General features: G+C 34.9%; 2 protein-coding genes across 5 annotated transcripts; one reads left to right on the top strand and one right to left on the bottom strand.

Annotated features, from left to right (window-relative positions):
- Positions 1 to 1777: 1777 nt before the first annotated feature.
- LOC110673360 (protein WHAT'S THIS FACTOR 9, mitochondrial) lies at positions 1778 to 5582 on the bottom strand. Of its 3 annotated transcripts, XM_021836479.2 has the most exons (3): positions 3029 to 5582; positions 2344 to 2445; positions 1778 to 2214 (listed from the first exon to the last, which is right to left on the bottom strand). In XM_021836479.2, exon 1 carries the CDS (start codon positions 5483 to 5485, stop codon positions 4178 to 4180), a length of 1308 nt encoding a protein of 435 aa, XP_021692171.2. In that variant the 5' UTR covers positions 5486 to 5582; the 3' UTR covers positions 1778 to 2214; positions 2344 to 2445; positions 3029 to 4177. The 3 variants fall into 3 exon arrangements, with proteins under 3 accessions (XP_021692171.2, XP_021692169.2, XP_021692173.2); XM_021836477.2 differs by having other exon boundaries at positions 2344 to 5582; XM_021836481.2 differs by lacking the exon at positions 2344 to 2445.
- A 404-nt stretch (positions 5583 to 5986) lies between these two features.
- Positions 5987 to 14978, top strand: LOC110673358 (embryogenesis-associated protein EMB8). 2 transcript variants are annotated; one of them, XM_021836475.2, is made up of 14 exons: positions 5988 to 6340; positions 6450 to 6539; positions 6637 to 6698; positions 7381 to 7481; positions 7998 to 8087; positions 8627 to 8749; positions 9262 to 9339; positions 10573 to 10658; positions 10825 to 10873; positions 11678 to 11734; positions 11822 to 11952; positions 12910 to 12993; positions 13796 to 13865; positions 14414 to 14978. In XM_021836475.2, the coding sequence occupies exons 1-14, from the start codon at positions 6075 to 6077 to the stop codon at positions 14846 to 14848; spliced, it is 1722 nt and encodes a 573-aa protein (XP_021692167.2). In that variant the 5' UTR covers positions 5988 to 6074; the 3' UTR covers positions 14849 to 14978. The 2 variants fall into 2 exon arrangements, with proteins under 2 accessions (XP_021692168.2, XP_021692167.2); XM_021836476.2 differs by lacking the exons at positions 10573 to 10658; positions 10825 to 10873 and having other exon boundaries at positions 5987 to 6340.
- The last annotated feature ends 929 nt before the right edge of the window (positions 14979 to 15907 follow it).

Here is a 15907-nt window from a genome sequence, read left to right as displayed (position 1 = left end):
ATTAATTTTAATTGTAATTTCGATATTATTATATGTTCAAGCATGCCCATGCATCACTTATATGCATATATTTATGTAGTTAAACTCTAGGCACGATTTATGTTGCATTCATAACTGTTAACGTGCCATGGATATTGTTGTGGTAATTTGGAGCAGTGTGCGTGCGTTGGCGTGCGTGTGATGTGGTGTGGACTATGGACAGGACGGGTAGTCACGACTTGAGTTCTTCGCTGGGACCCGATCCTTCGGGGGTAGTCACGGCTTGAGTTCTTTGCTGGGACCCCGATTTGGTTTATTAAGCGAAAGTCCGGCTTGAGTTCTTCGCTGGCACTAGGTTGGATTTAAGAGGGCTGTATAAGGGATCAGCTCCCATATATTATGATTGATGTTACAGGGTGCGTGAGTGCTCCAAATTACCTTTTTGATGTTATGATGTGAAAATGTTGTTGATGTTGCATTTCACTTTACAGGGTGCATTAGTTTTAGATAGTTATAGAGATTATGGTTAAAATTGATATTTTACTCTCTGAGTCGAACGCTCACTCTTGTTCAATATTTTTTTCAGGCTACAGGAGGATTTTATTGTGGTTAACCTGCTTTTCTCCCTCGCAGGTTGTTTATCAATATTTGTGTAATTTTATTTATTCCTAGAATTTCCGCATGTGTTAGAAGTATTTAATTAATTTGGGTCTGTAATATAAATTGTTAGTTTGGACCTGTAAAATTATTATCACATGCATATTTGATGGACTGGATGAGGGAGCTGAGCTCCCATTTATTTTTATGATGATATGAGTATGTGGAGGGTGAGTTGAGCTCCCCAATTGATTATTTATTGTGTTTACAGGTCGGGTGAGTCAAAAACTCTCCGTTGAAAGGTCCATTTTATGGCCGGACTCTGTCGGATTGATTTCTTGAAATTGGGCTCAATGGGCCTTAGAGTTGGGTTAAGGAATAGTTAGGCTTACTACGGGCCTCGAGGGCTTTAGGCTGGCCCAGGTCCTAGTGCCGGTCCGGCCCATAGGTTGGGTCGTGACAAGATCTAAATTGACTTGGAGAATAGTAGTACAACATGACCTAAAAATATTACACATTTTTGAGAATTTAACCCAAAATCGTTTAGAGTGGAGAAAACGGATCAATATAGCCGACCCCAGATTTTTAGGATAAAAGTTTAGTTAAGTTGAGTTATTTAATTTATATAATGAAATATACTTTATCTAAAATTTTTATTATTTATTAAATATTAATAAACATCAATAAAATCTTTTATCTATATTTATAAAATAATTATCAAATTAATACTTTATTTACTTAATTATAAAGTATAAATATTTATCACAATAATAATAATAATAATTTAAAATTTTCATAATAAGTGCTAGGGACATCTTTGCATCGATACAATAGTAACTAATAGTAAATAACAACATTTGTTAGGAACATTTTTATTTAACAAAAAAATAAAACTGCTGTTTGTGTTTTTGTTTTACATTCACTTAGAACTTACTCACGTTCACGTGGCATCTACTCTCTTTAAATCATGAAATACCTATATAATTCTGCAGGATCCACTCTCCTTAAATCATGGAACACTTATATATTCTTGTGAATGAGGGAGCATTGCACCTTGTGCATTTGTTTACTTGCACTTCAGAAATATGACTAGAGAAGCTGCCCTCGAGGAAGAGACCAAGCAATGGAGGCAAAGATCAAACAGAGACCCACCAAGGACAATTTTTGACCAAAGAAGTTATGGTACCTGTCATTATGTTGATTGTGTATTCACAAGAATTTCATGCTATAATGCACATCCTTTAAGTTCACATTTAACATCCGAAAGAACATCACCAACTTGTAAAACACAAAAAGGCCTGTAAAACACAGCATTTACTCTTTATGCCAAGCTACAATCATACAGAAAATAAACAAGGCTGTTCAATTCCAAAATGTACAGGTCAAAAAAGGTAAGATGAAGCGTGCAGCTCTGGAGCAAACAATGTGATATTCAAGCTGCATGCCTAAAGCCTAATGCATAATGCATATATTCCTTTTTGAGGTTTTCAAGTTTGTCATCTACGCATGCAAACATGCAAAAGTCATCCCTTGCTCATCTCTCAATCTGAGCTTCACAATAACTTTCCAAACCTCTGGTCACCAATAACAAGGATGAATTTCTTCATGTTCAAAGCAAATCTTCTTTGATTTAAAGACCTATATATCAAAGAAATTAAAATATATGACAATCATTTGATAAGAAATGAAGTTAGAAATTAAGCTGAAAATTAGGGAATCCATTGCATATCATATCAGAAATTCAAAGGTAAAGGAGAAAACTTTTACCTTTCTTTGGCTTTAATGCTCTGTGTCATTAACCTTTAGCAATTTTCATAATTAAACCTGAGCCAATGGAAACTTGGGCCACATATGAGACTGACCTTCATGCTGCTTATGTTATGACAAGAAGAAGAAACCTTCATGTACTACTTTTAACACTCAATCTATGTCACATTAGATAACAGGAATGGAATAAACACCTCCATTATATAAGAAAATCAGAAACGACTAGAGTATTCAACTACAAACTGAGCATGTTGACGCAACATTATGATGCCTATAAACTTGGTTGCAATAATAAATTCATAATGCTTCCTTCAATACCAACAAAAATTCTACCCAGACTGCTAAAAAAGATCATAGATAAAATTTAATTCAAATTCCACCATAATTTTTCAAACAAGTCTGTTTTGCAAATGCCAAGAGGGCATGTCGAGAAATGATGGATCCAGTGAAATGATCCCGTTATCCAAAATCCAAAGTGAAATTCCTCCAAGTCCATTTTACAATAACATATTATATCAGTCATGCTTAACATGTGAACTTTGCACAGCATGATGCTGTCAAATATATCTCGTGCAAGGAAACTACATATGTATTTGTGGTTAAATGAACATCTAAAAAGGATGGCTCAATTGACAGGGTTGCCAAGATTAAAACAAATAAAAAGCAGAGGAAGAAGGTACTTCACCATCAAAGAAGCTTCAAGCAAAGAACCTGATCCCTTCAATGCATATTTCAAATAACAATCTGCCCTTTTCTATTTGATCCCCTGGATCTTCTTCTATCAATCTCTTATTTCTTATGTCCCCAGAATTTTGTCAAAATGATGTATCTTCCAATGGGGCCTTTTCGAACAGAATTCCAATTTTCTGATGTCAACCTTTTCCCTTCTTGTTCATTTGTCACCAATTATCATCATATCAATTCACAAATCCAATTTCACTGCCTCATCATTACCTGCATCCTCACTTCAGACTCTGAATAGTCCAAATCCTCAAATTCAGCATCACAAGAGCCTTTTGACTTATCTTCCTCCCTTTTACAACTTTTATCTCTTACTGTTCTTTCTTTCCCTTGATGGATGAGGCAACCCACCTTTTCGACCAAGAACCTAAAGCTCCACTAGCTGCTTTTCTTGGCCTTTCATTAGCTTTATTCATAAGATGAACATGTATAAACCTCATACCCATCAAAGGATGTTTTATTACCAAGAAATCCTTCCTATATGCCTCCCTAAGCACTACAGTTTGGGTCCTAATCTTATTAGAAACATAAAAGAATTCATCGATGATGCACCAAAGCCTTCTTAAACCTATTTCCAAACCTCAAATAATCTCCCCAAATTAACACATTCTCCTTCTCAGTCCTCTTTGACACTAACAACCATAAAAGCTCATGTAACACAGCCACAACCCACCTCTCAGATTAAAACAAATAAAAAGATGGCTCATATATCAATTACTATAAACATGATGCTATCAAATATATCTCTTCTGCAAGGAAACTACTTATGCATTCATCGTTAAATAAACATCTCAAAAAGATGGCTCAATGGACAGGTTTTCCAGATTAAAACGAATAAAAAGCAGAGGAAGAAGTTAATTCACCATCCAATAAGCTGCAAGCAAAGAACCTGATCCCTTCACTGCATATTTCAATTAACAATCTGCCTTTTTTATTTCTCTAGTTAATCTTCTCTTATCAGTCCCTTAATTTCTTATTTCCCCAGAATTTTGTCAAACTGACTGTGTCTTCCAATAGGGCCTTTTTGAGCAGAATTCCAATGTTCTGTATCAACTTTTGCCTCCTTGTTCACATGTCACCAATTATTACCATATCAATTCACAAATCCAATTTCATTTGCCTCATCATTACTTGCATCCTCAACTTCAGACGCTGAATAGTCCAAATCCTCAAATTCAGAATCAGAAGAGCTACTTGACTTATCTTCCTCTCTTTTCCAACTTTTATCTCTTACAGTTCTTTCTTCCCCTTTATTGATGGATGATGCAGCCCGCCTTTTCGACCAAGAACGTAAAGCTCCACCAGCTGCTTTTCTTGGCTTTTCAATAGCTTTATTCATAAGATGAATATACCTAAACCTCATACCCATCAAAGGATGTTTTATTACCAAGAAATCCTTCCTATATGCCTCCCTAAGCATTACAGTTTGGGTCCTAATCTTATTAGAAACATAAAAGATTCCCGGATGATGCACCAAAGCCTTCTTAAACCTATTTCCAAACCCCAAATAATCTCCCAAAATTAACACATTCTCCTTCTCTGTCTTCTTCGACACTAGCAACCATAACAGCTCATGTAACACAGCCACAACCCACTTCTCAGCTTGATCACCATTGGGGTTTAAATGAAAGGCATTTTCATAAGGGGATATGTATGGCAAACCTTGCCATTCAAAAACCCAATCTTTCACCTTCTTCTTCAGATCAAAACCATTCGGGTAACTTAAAGAAAACCCAATACGCTCCCCTTTCTTGACATTTGTCATATCCCCATGAGCCACTCTTTTCTCCATTTCAGACACAGCTAATTCATCTCTCCAAGACACCAGCTCTAAATGAAGCGTTTCTTTATCACTAAAACAATCTTGAGCCTCACAAACCTGAAAATATTCAGGATAATCTGATAAAAGGGCTGTGATATAATTATGTGGCAATCCCAGATCAAACTTCAGCCTGTCAATAATATGCAAAGGCAATCTGGTTGCCCTAGTGAGCATTAAAAGCTTAGCTAACCTTTTAACTGCATCATCTCTATGATTTGGAGAATTATGGATCTCTTGTTCTTCTTTGTGGATTGAGAGAGCCTGAGGGGTGAGCTTGACGTGGAGAGGGAGCGAAGCAGAGGGCTGGAACTGGGTAAAAAGAGTTGGGTATTTTTGGAAGAACTTAACGGCTGTGGTGGGGAGGTTTAGGAGGGGTTTGAGGACGGAGATGGAGGAAAGAGGAAGAGATTTTGAAGGAGAGGAGAGGATTTGGTTCTTGACAGAAATGGCTTGTTTAAGGTCTTTTTCTTTGGAGACTGCTTTATCTAGATACGGGTCGCGGACCCATTTAACCTTGGCAGCTATGAAGGTACGGTGGTGATGGAGCTGGAGTGGGAATTTGGCCCCGTAGAGACGCATATGTGTCAATTGTTGCCGGCGGCTAAAGCCTTGAATTGAAGGCTTGCTGTGGTTCTCGGCAGCGGAGAAGTGCGGAAGAAGGGTAACTATTAAAGTTAGAACAATATATATTGAGTAGCTTAATTTTTAAAAGTAGCATTTTACTTATTTTAATTTCAAATAAAAAAAATTATTTAAAATTATAATTCAGAACAAAATTTTGTAATATTAAATTTTTTATTAAATAAATTTTATATAAATTTTAAATCAAAATATAACTACTATTTTATTTAATAGCTAAATATCACATGATTAAAAAACATAAAAATTATTATAAAACGAGAAGAATAATTAAAAAATAAAAAATTATCAATTGAATGCCTATTGATAATTCACATTATATGACACTAAATATTTATTTTATTAATTTAAATATAAATATTTAATTTAATAAGTGAAACGGCACCGTTTCTGGAAAACCCAACCAACCAATGAAATTAGTCTTCCTTGTTCCTTCGCCACCACCACAACCACATCTGTCACTATTCTGTGGCCATTCTCTCCTAGAAACTCCCTCCTTCTGCGCCAAATTTCAAATTCGCTTTCTCCAATGGACGATTTCACAGTACCATCGCTAGACTCATCGCCGGTCTCTCCTTATGAGCTTATCTTCAAAGCTCTATCTCTTATTCCCATCTCTCACTTTCTCTTAGGCCTCCTATTGATACTTCTCCTTTTCCTCTACAATTTCCTCGAGATTCATTTCCTTCAAGATCTGGTTACTGGATTTAGAGGCGATCCTGTGTTACTCACTTGCAGTTCCTCCTCTGAGCTCTACCAGTCCGTCGCTTCCAAGTGTCGGATTCTTCACGGAAGGTTAAGCTTTTCATATAGATAATTTGATCATCAGTTAGTTTTCCAGAATTCTTGTTTTGGAATTGTCACTATAGCAATTCAAAGTTTGCTTCTTTTTCATTTTCTGAAGGTTTTCTCCTACACCATGGTTATCTAGTCCTCATCTCCAAACAGCTTTCTTGAGTCTTTTTGGGAATTCTCCTAATTTTTCCTATAGAAGGTTAGTACTATCATTTTACACTTGGCGTGGACCAATATTTACTTCTTCTTCTTTTAATTTTTTTAATTAAGTGGGGTAATGCATCTGTTGGGCTCAGGCATATATTCCATGCTAATGATGGAGGAACAATTGCTTTGGATTGGCTAATGTCCACTGATGGTCAGTATCAGTAGTAACCCTTTTCTCTGAATGCCTTACTTGCAATGAAATTGATAAAAGTATGCCCTTTAGCTATCACTAGTTTTTATCACTGATAATTAACCGCGCCTGACAAATAATTAAGCATGGTATATAGAATACATGGCCTTAGCTTAAGATAAAAATTGAATAAAAGTTTATGCATTTACTGGAACTGTACATTCTCAAATTAGCTCAGTAGTTACTGAAATCAAAATATTATGCTTGCTCCACAATGGTATGCGTCTCAATCATATAATCAAGGACCGAGAAGAACATGCATAACATTAGATGAATAGCACCACATATATAGAAAAACCAAATAATGCTTGGTTAGTAGAGAAGAAGAAATGTTGCTTGGTGCAACATTGAATCCATGGATGTAGATGTGGTTTATTGTTGGCAACTTCAATTTGAAATGGCAGCTCCAGAAATAATGTTCATACTGCCATATTTATGTATATACACGCAGTGGCAGAAAAGGAATATTTTAGTACAAAAGAGCAAAGAAAAATACTCTGCATGGAATAAATCATGGCAAATTGACATCATTCTTTTTGATTGACAACAATCCAGTAGAAAGTAAAAACTAATTTGAAGCCGTATGACCTTCCAGTGACATCCATTAATTAATTATTTGGCTCTGATAGCTGTAATTCTACAGTTGAACAAGGTGTCTGCTGCAATAATGATGCTGTTCTACGGGATGATAAAGCTCCAATTGTAATAGTGATTCCTGGCTTAACTAGTGACTCTGCCTCTGCTGTAAGTTCCTTTCATTTTCTGTAATGTCTGTGATATATTCCAAGATTTATTGTTATTTATGTGTGCACTGCTCAAATGACATTGAATTGTCTTTTTATATCATATGGAGGTTCGTAGTCAGAGCAAATTATTCTGTTTTGTCTGCCCCACTCAAAATAATCTGAATGTGAAGTCTTCTTTTTGAGGACAATGTATTAAATGTTGATATTGACATGGATTGTAAAATTGTAAGGAGTGATTTCAACTATAGCAACATCCAGAGCAATGAATCCCTTATTATCTCCTTGCAACTGCATGTTATCAAGCAAATCCTTAAGAATTGTTAAAATCTCAAAGTTCTATTTATTAATTCTTATTTTGCTGTGTGAAATTTGAGGTTAAACTCAACTTCATGTTAATTTTCCTTATCACTTGACACAAAACATGTTCTTTTATGGTGATACTTACCTTTCATTAGTGGTAATTACACCATCTCTCTCTTCTTTTAGTATCTAATAGAAATGTGCTCTGCAACAGTATATCAAGCATCTTGCTCTCACGATGGCAAGGCAGGGTTGGAATGTTGTTGTATGCAATCATCGGGGATTGGGAGGCATGTCAATAACTGTGAGTATGAAATATTCACAACCAGCCTTTGATTTCTCATAAAGTAACATATTACTTTTCACTCTCCATGGAGCATATGTCTTTATTCTCTCTCTCTCTCTCTCTCTCTCAAATATTTTGCATAAGAATTCACATTAGTAGAAAAAGTCATCATAATAAACATGATAAGTAGTGTTTCATCATTGGATGTTGTTTGAACTTGTTGATTTATAGGCTTGCTCAATGCTTACACCATATATTGCCCTTTCTCTAGCCAGAGGTGATTTTATGCATGAATAAAATTTGTAGGGGATAATGTGCTTCATGAGCATCTTATCATCATTTTGAGCATATTCATTGTTATCTAACTGTGCAATAAACTGTCTAACATTTTAAGTTGCTTGAAAAGATTTTTGTTTGTTTGTTTGTTTGTTAATTTAAAATTCTCTTTCATGGCTATTCATTTATACGTCCAATGATTTTCTGGAGTCTGGATTTTATTGGTGTATTGTCATAATTGTTGACTAACTAGGTGTCTTGTTATAAATAATTATGGTCAGTCTGATTGCTTCTATAATGCTGGGTGGACAGAGGACGTTCGGAGTATCATTGATCATATTCACCGTGAATATCCAGAAGCTCCTCTATATGCGGTTGGCACTAGCATTGGTGCCAATATTCTGGTAAATGAATTGCGCCATCTTTTTCTCTCTTCCTGTTTATTCAAACTTGTTAGTGTAATTTTGAGTATGAAAGTGCAAGTCACAATCATGAATCATCTCAATGAACTAACTTACTCTATGGTGCAAGGGATTTGAGGCATGCACTTGATTTGCATAACTGCTTTTTTCTCTTCATTTTACTATTTATTCCTAATTACAACCATTTACTTGAGTGCGTATGAGGGCCAATTTTCTAATCTATGATATAGCAAATAAGACTTGCAAGAAGGAAGCTTTCTAGCATCTTTTGTTTACAACAAAAATTTTTTAAACATAATTTCTATGGCTTTTAAAGTTAAAAAAAATAAAGGATCTGTTCAAGCCAAAATAGAAAGAGGAAATTGGAATCTGCCTTGTCATTCTTATGGTCTAAGTGATGACATTTCACTATTGCTTTATGTATGAGAGGAAATTTAAAGCACTTAATGTGTATATATTTTTACTTTCTTATTAAGATGGAGTACTTCTTGTAGGTAAAATATCTTGGAGAACAAGGGGTTACTATTCCTCTTACTGGTGCTGCTGCTGTCTGCTCTCCTTGGGACCTTTTGGTTAGTATTTGCATCTGTATGATGTGATTGAATGCCAATCACCTTTATATTGAGCTATGTTATCACAAAATTACTGACGGCTTTTGCATCTATGTACTGTCAGACAGAAATGGTTTGCACAACAGTATTGTTGTTTTGATATGCATCTCTTGATTCTTTTCACTTTTTAAGGGCTGAAATCTTCCATATAAGCATAATAAGATCTTTTCATCTCGTACCCAAACAATAAAGTCATAAATTGCAAGTTGAATATATGAAAGGCTGATTGTGATTTGTGATGTAGTAGGTTCCCATTCCCAATATCCATTTCAATGATTGTTAAAGGGAGTGGAAAAGGCTAGCCTTTCGCGCCAAGAAAAAAAAATATTTATCTGTGTTTCCTTCCCTTGGTCTCCTGCACAAAAATGCATGAGCATGATGAAAAATGTATAAGTTGGTAAGATGATTTGGCTTAGTTGTGGCTGTGAGCTCAAGCGTAGCAATGTCAAAAACAAGATTGAGCTTAAAGCAATGCATCACAAGTGGCATTCTAGGCAACTCCCTAACAATGCCTGAGCCTGATTGGCCTGGAATTATGTGAAGATGATCTGAGCTTTGTTATTTCTTTTTCTTAAATTATCAACTAAACTTATCTTTTTATTTTATTTTTTTATTATAATTTTATGTGAAGAATATGCATAAGATCGTAAAACTTTATTTTGTTCTTATTAGGATTAGGCTTTCCTGTCTTTTTATTCTTTTAGTTCCTATCGGAAGTTTCCCTGATTAGGCTCTAGTTATTACGACACTATCGATTGATTAACAAGAATTAAGTTTTCAGAAAATTGGTTCTGTGTTTTTCTTTATCTTTACTTGGTTCTACATCACTGTTTTTGGGGAGTAACTGCTGTGAAAATGTTTAATCATAAGCAATCTAGATGAGCAAATCAGAAACTCAGCACATTCCTTCCTTATTGAGATAATGGGACCTTTCATTTTTTTTTTTTGAAGAAGGAAATTTGTGTAGGATAAGATATCCTCTGATATTTACAAAGAAAAGGAAAGAACAAAAAAAATGAAAACTAAAGAAGTAGCATTGTCCAATAAAGGTAAATAAAAAAGTCAATAAAGTGTCAGTATCTTTGTTTTCAATTCTTTGGTTATTGGGAGTTTTAAGATTTTTGTCTATCACTAGAGTTGCAATCTCTGTGAGAATGGTATACCAATTTGAAAAATATATTGGTCACTTTACAGATATGTGACAGGTTCATCAACCGCAGGCTTGTGCAGAAGTTCTATAATAAAGTGCTAGCTATTGGCCTACAAGGTTATGCGCAATTGTATGTCTAAATTACTTCTGCTTTGTTTCTTGACATTGAATCTCTCATTATAGCGGTGGTGTATAGCACAGTGATTCTATAGAAAATTCACTTGATTTCTACTTTGTTTAGTTGTGTCAACTCTCTGTAGAGTTAATTTTTACAGTTAATTTGTACTTTCCTGCAGGCATCATTCTATCTTGTCTCGTCTAATAGAATGGGACAGTGTCAAGCTGGTACTTTGCTTCTCTTTATTTCTTGAACTCCACCAATTGTGTGACCACAAGTGAATATTAACCAAGTCTCTGGGTTGTGAAAACAATTAAGACTATTTGTCAATGAGATAACTTATTGGAGGAGGGTGAAGAGATCACTTAGACGAGCTTTTGTACTGATCGAAAATCCTTTTTATTCTCTATAAAACATTAACATTTAATATACACCTCAATTGAAAATTGAGTAGTGTTTCATCCCAGTTTTATTATTATTATTATTATTATTATTATTATTATTATTATTATTATTATTATTATTATTTCTAATCACTGGCATAAATAATTGTGATGGTTAGAGGCTTGATGTTATAAATGTAGGTGTGCAATGTTCTCCGTGCTTAAATATGGTTTTAGGTTATATTGTGTTCTTTCTAGGCTTCTAAATTGCATGTTTCTAAAGCCTCCCATTACCCCGAAATGTTCATGTACTCATGATTTTGTTGCTGGTTGATCAAATAGTGCAAATAGTGCAAAATAAATGTAAGATAGTGGATCATGGACACTATTGCTTTTGAAGTATGCCCATGTTGAAAACAGCATATATGCACAAGTAAACTATGGATCTCCTTTGTCTTTTAACATTTACATGTCATTTAGTTTATGTTGTCAACAAATTCCACAATCAGGTTTTACATCTTAAAACTCATATGTATTTGTTCATATGCATAGATGAAGATAATAAATTAAAGATTTTATAGACCGGTCAAATCTTCTGCTTCTAATCTGTATATTCCTTTAGATAAGATCTTATTTTCCCTTTGACAGTCACGTTCAGTTAGAGACTTCGACAAGCATGCTACCCGAGTTCTTGCGAAGTTTGAGGTAAAAGCTCTTTTTCTAATTCTCCACATAAAAAGTGGTCGATGTTTTCATCCCCTGATTAACAAAAAGGATTCTCCTGTTTTTCAGACTGTGGATACCTACTACAGGCGTTCTAGTTGTGTAAATTTGGTGGGAAATGTGTCACTGCCTCTTCTTTGTGTGAGTGCTCTTGATGATCCAGTTTGTACAAGGGAAGCCATCCCATGGGATGAATGTAGGTAAGGAGTCAGTAGTCAGCATCCTTACTGTTCGCCGCACCTCGTTCGGCTCTATGCGCTATTTTCAATATGTGTGCCATTACTTGAAGAAAACTCGAAGTGCTTTATTCCACTACTTGGAGCTATTAAAAATGTGCCTTAGGCCCTATGCGTATCCAAGGCACAAGCATTAAGCTTTAGCACCAATAGCTTTTTAACTTTTGACTGAAAAATTCACCTGAGGCATACAAGTCACGCTCCCACACCAAAAGTTTTTAGGCACAAAAAGGCATGCCCCAGAAACCTTCTTTCCTAAACTTTAGTTCTAACCTGTGTCACTTGGACTTGGGTGCTAGGATTGGATAGGAACATATTTCTGGGAGCCAGACTTGCCTACTTTTTGAATGTTGATAATTGCTTCAACAAATTTGATGTGCCAAAGTGTCATATGAATGTTTGAGTACCGTTATGGGCTAAAGGGAAGGGTCCAAGTAAGAATGGTTTTAACCTGAAGTAAGTTTCAGCACAAGTAGAGATTTGCTCCACGGTCCAAGTTTTGTCCGCCAACATTATCATGTTACACCTGCTGACCTACACTTCTCGTGAGAAAGATCAATCAGCCTTGAGGGATATTTTTATATCTAAAGTAACATTTGGGTGTACTTGCTATCAAAACTTATGGATGTATCAGTTGATGAGCAACAGATGCCCTAGTACTAGCACTACAGCAGATCTTCGATGCTGATGCTTACTGCAATATTTTGGAGTATGCTGAGGCATGTTTATGCATGTTGAAAAATTTAAAAGTACTCATACAATATCATGCCAAATTTATGTTTATATTTTCATTAATTGGCATAGTTTGTACCTTTTTATGCCAAGTAATATTCCATATTTTGCAAAGCTGATAATATTACTACTTTACTTTCTACTACTTTTCAATTTTATATGAAACTGATTTTGTTTGATTTACTTTAGGGCAAATGAGAACATTATCCTTGCTACCACACGGCATGGAGGACACCTAGCTTATTATGAGGGGATCACTGCAAATAACTTGTGGTAATTTACTGTTTCTCACTCATTCTAGTGTCCAAATTTGCTTCTGCAGCTTAGACATAATTATTGTGTCTTGCTTCTGGCAATCTTCTTTCACTAGCTAGTATTTCGCTAGATTAAGAGAATATTTTTATTTTTCTTTTCTAATTAAACAAGGAAGGGCATTTTGCAAGGGAAAAAAAAAAAAAAAAACACATTAAAAGTAATCTAGGCCAGGAAACTCCAAGCTGATTATCCTTGATTACGGAACCTATAAAACTTTTGTAAATATATGATGGTGTTCCCTTTTCCAGTCCTGCCTTTTATATTCACTTATTCTCTTTGTATGTTAACAATTTCTTCTTTTATCACAAATTAAAAAATAAAGAGATAAATGGAGTCTTCACCCTTAAGAGTGCAATGGTATGCCCATTTCTTTGGCCCCACTAAACGCGTCTTCTTAGGAGTTCCCGTTTAATGTTTTACAAGGATCTCAGTAATTCCTGCCCAAGTCTTCAATTGCTGAAAAGGAAGCTTAGTATTGTTTTATGAGGCTTCATTTATTTTGAGATAGATCAGTGAATTCATCCCAGAAAAAAAGAAGGTTGATAAAATCAGTGGGATGGGTGAAAATCAAGAGGCAATTTCCATGAATTAAGACTTTTTGCACATTGACACATAGGTATATCACGCTTGTGCAGATGTATTTCAATTTCTCAGTTGTTGGCGTGTTATTGAATATTATAGTGAGCCTTACTGGATTGTGAAAAACAATATCCATGGCAGCGGTGGAATGATGTATTAATGTTTCTTCATTCACTTGCAGGTGGGTGAGGGCTGTTGATGAATTCTTTCATGCCCTGCAATCTAGCCCATTGAGAAACAGAAGAAAGAAGGTACAAAATAGTTCACTGAGGGCTTAGAACTAATATACAAGTAAAAATATCATCAGGAATCCATACGTACACATAATGGACAAACAACATGAATATGCAAGCACCATAACTGGAATATGTGGGTTGTCTCATATTGAAGTTTAATTTTATCTTTTTATTTTATGATTTGATGAACCTAAAACGTGGTGCTAGGCCTATCCCGCCTATCTTGAGACAAACTAACTTTCCATTAAGAAGTTAGTCTAACCAAATACTTTTGCAAAATAAACATTCCTGCTGAACGATTGAAAAATTGAAAAATGTTCCTAGAAAAGTCTCTAACGAGTTGATTTGGTTGTTTTGTAAGTGTGTGTATAGTGGCACCAATCTCAGAATTCTGTGGGTCAAATGAAAACATCGCACATAAGAATTGGAAGCTTAATGTTTTAGATTAATGTTCCTTGAAAAGACGTGTAGCAAGATCAAAATTTTAAATTATGAACTAAAATGGGATTTTACCATTCCTACTTGACTGCAAGTTAATAGCTTGAATGTTTGTCTTGCAACAGATGGAAGAATCGAACATGACTTCTGTGCTGGAATCCTCGATTGATCAGGGGCCCTATGTGAATGTTAGGGAAGACGGAATGGTGACTGCAATAGGCAACACCAAAGATAATGTTGCAGAAGATACACCCAACGAACATGGGGATCATGTTAAGAGGGATGAAGAAAACATTTCTGAAAGAGAAAGGAGAGATAACATGACAGAGGAAACACATTCCAAAACTGATCTCAAGCAGCGATTAGATCAAAATCTCAATGATCTGATAGTTCCTATAAGAAGACACATGGGTCAGCTCTCACGAAGGAGTAGGATTTCAATCTGGCTACTCGCATACATTGCAGTTGTAACAACCTGGCCGCTGGTGGGTTCAGCTCTTCTTTTGTTCATCAACAGAAAGTTCAAAAACATCATTCCGGGGTCATTGCTTAGAAGATAGCATACGTCGAACTATAAAAATTATTGTCATTCTTGCTGGGTATCCTGACCATGATGCATTGGTCTAAATAATGATAAGATTTACCGTCTTCATAAGCAGAATAAAGTTGCTAATTATATGTCATCAGAAATTGTAAAACATCTAACCAATGAGTTTTAGTTCAATGGTATTAGAGTCATCTAAAAAGGTTATAAAGCCTCAAGTTCGAGTTTCAATCGAAAATAAATGACTCAAAAAGAATTTGGGAGGAATCTCGTATGTGTTACCCTGCATAAAATCATCACATTTGGGTTCAGTTTCACTTGTTTGCCATAGATAATTCCTGATTAATCTTTGACAAACAGTAATCTTTTGCAAAAGGGCAGTAAAAATAGCAGCGGCAGCAGGCGACTGGAAGATAACAAATTTGAAGGAACTGAATTCAGTAATGAAGCTTTAAACAATAAAAGATTGTGAGACCGTGAAGGGTCATCAAAATTTGATTGCCTGTTCTTGGCAGTAATCTCAAGTGGTAAGATTAGAGAGTGGTCAGGTTATATCTAAATACAATTTTGTTTATTTTTCAATTAAGAGTCCTAAATCCACTAAGTAAATACTTCTAATTTTTTGCCCTTCATGTCAGGGTACTGAGAAAATTCAAACAGAGTCTTTAATTATTTGCTATTGCTAAACATAAGAAGAAAATGAAATATTGTTAAATTTCAATGAATATCAAAGTTTACTGCACCGGTTTCGAATGAAACTCTTTGGAGCTATATTCTGAGAATGAGTATCCAAAATTAATATCTCCATATTGTATAATTAGTATAAATTTCCATTTAAACCCTACAAATTATATGAGCTGATAATATTATCTTATCGTAATTAATAAACGTTCTATAACATGTGTAATAGAAAATGACCAATGTATATATAATGCAGAAAACAGTCTTAACACGTAACATTTTCTTTTATAGTGTTAACCCATAAATAATAATGTAACTTTCTTTATTATATGTAAATTATAAATTATTTAATAGTTACTCTATTAATATTATAATAAATAGCTATTATTATAAG

The sequence above is a fragment of the Hevea brasiliensis genome, chromosome 14 (genome assembly GCF_030052815.1).
Source record: "Hevea brasiliensis isolate MT/VB/25A 57/8 chromosome 14, ASM3005281v1, whole genome shotgun sequence".
NCBI lineage: Eukaryota > Viridiplantae > Streptophyta > Magnoliopsida > Malpighiales > Euphorbiaceae > Hevea > Hevea brasiliensis.
The sequence above is the reverse complement of the archived record's forward strand: the minus strand, read 5'-3'. Positions and strand labels throughout refer to the sequence as shown.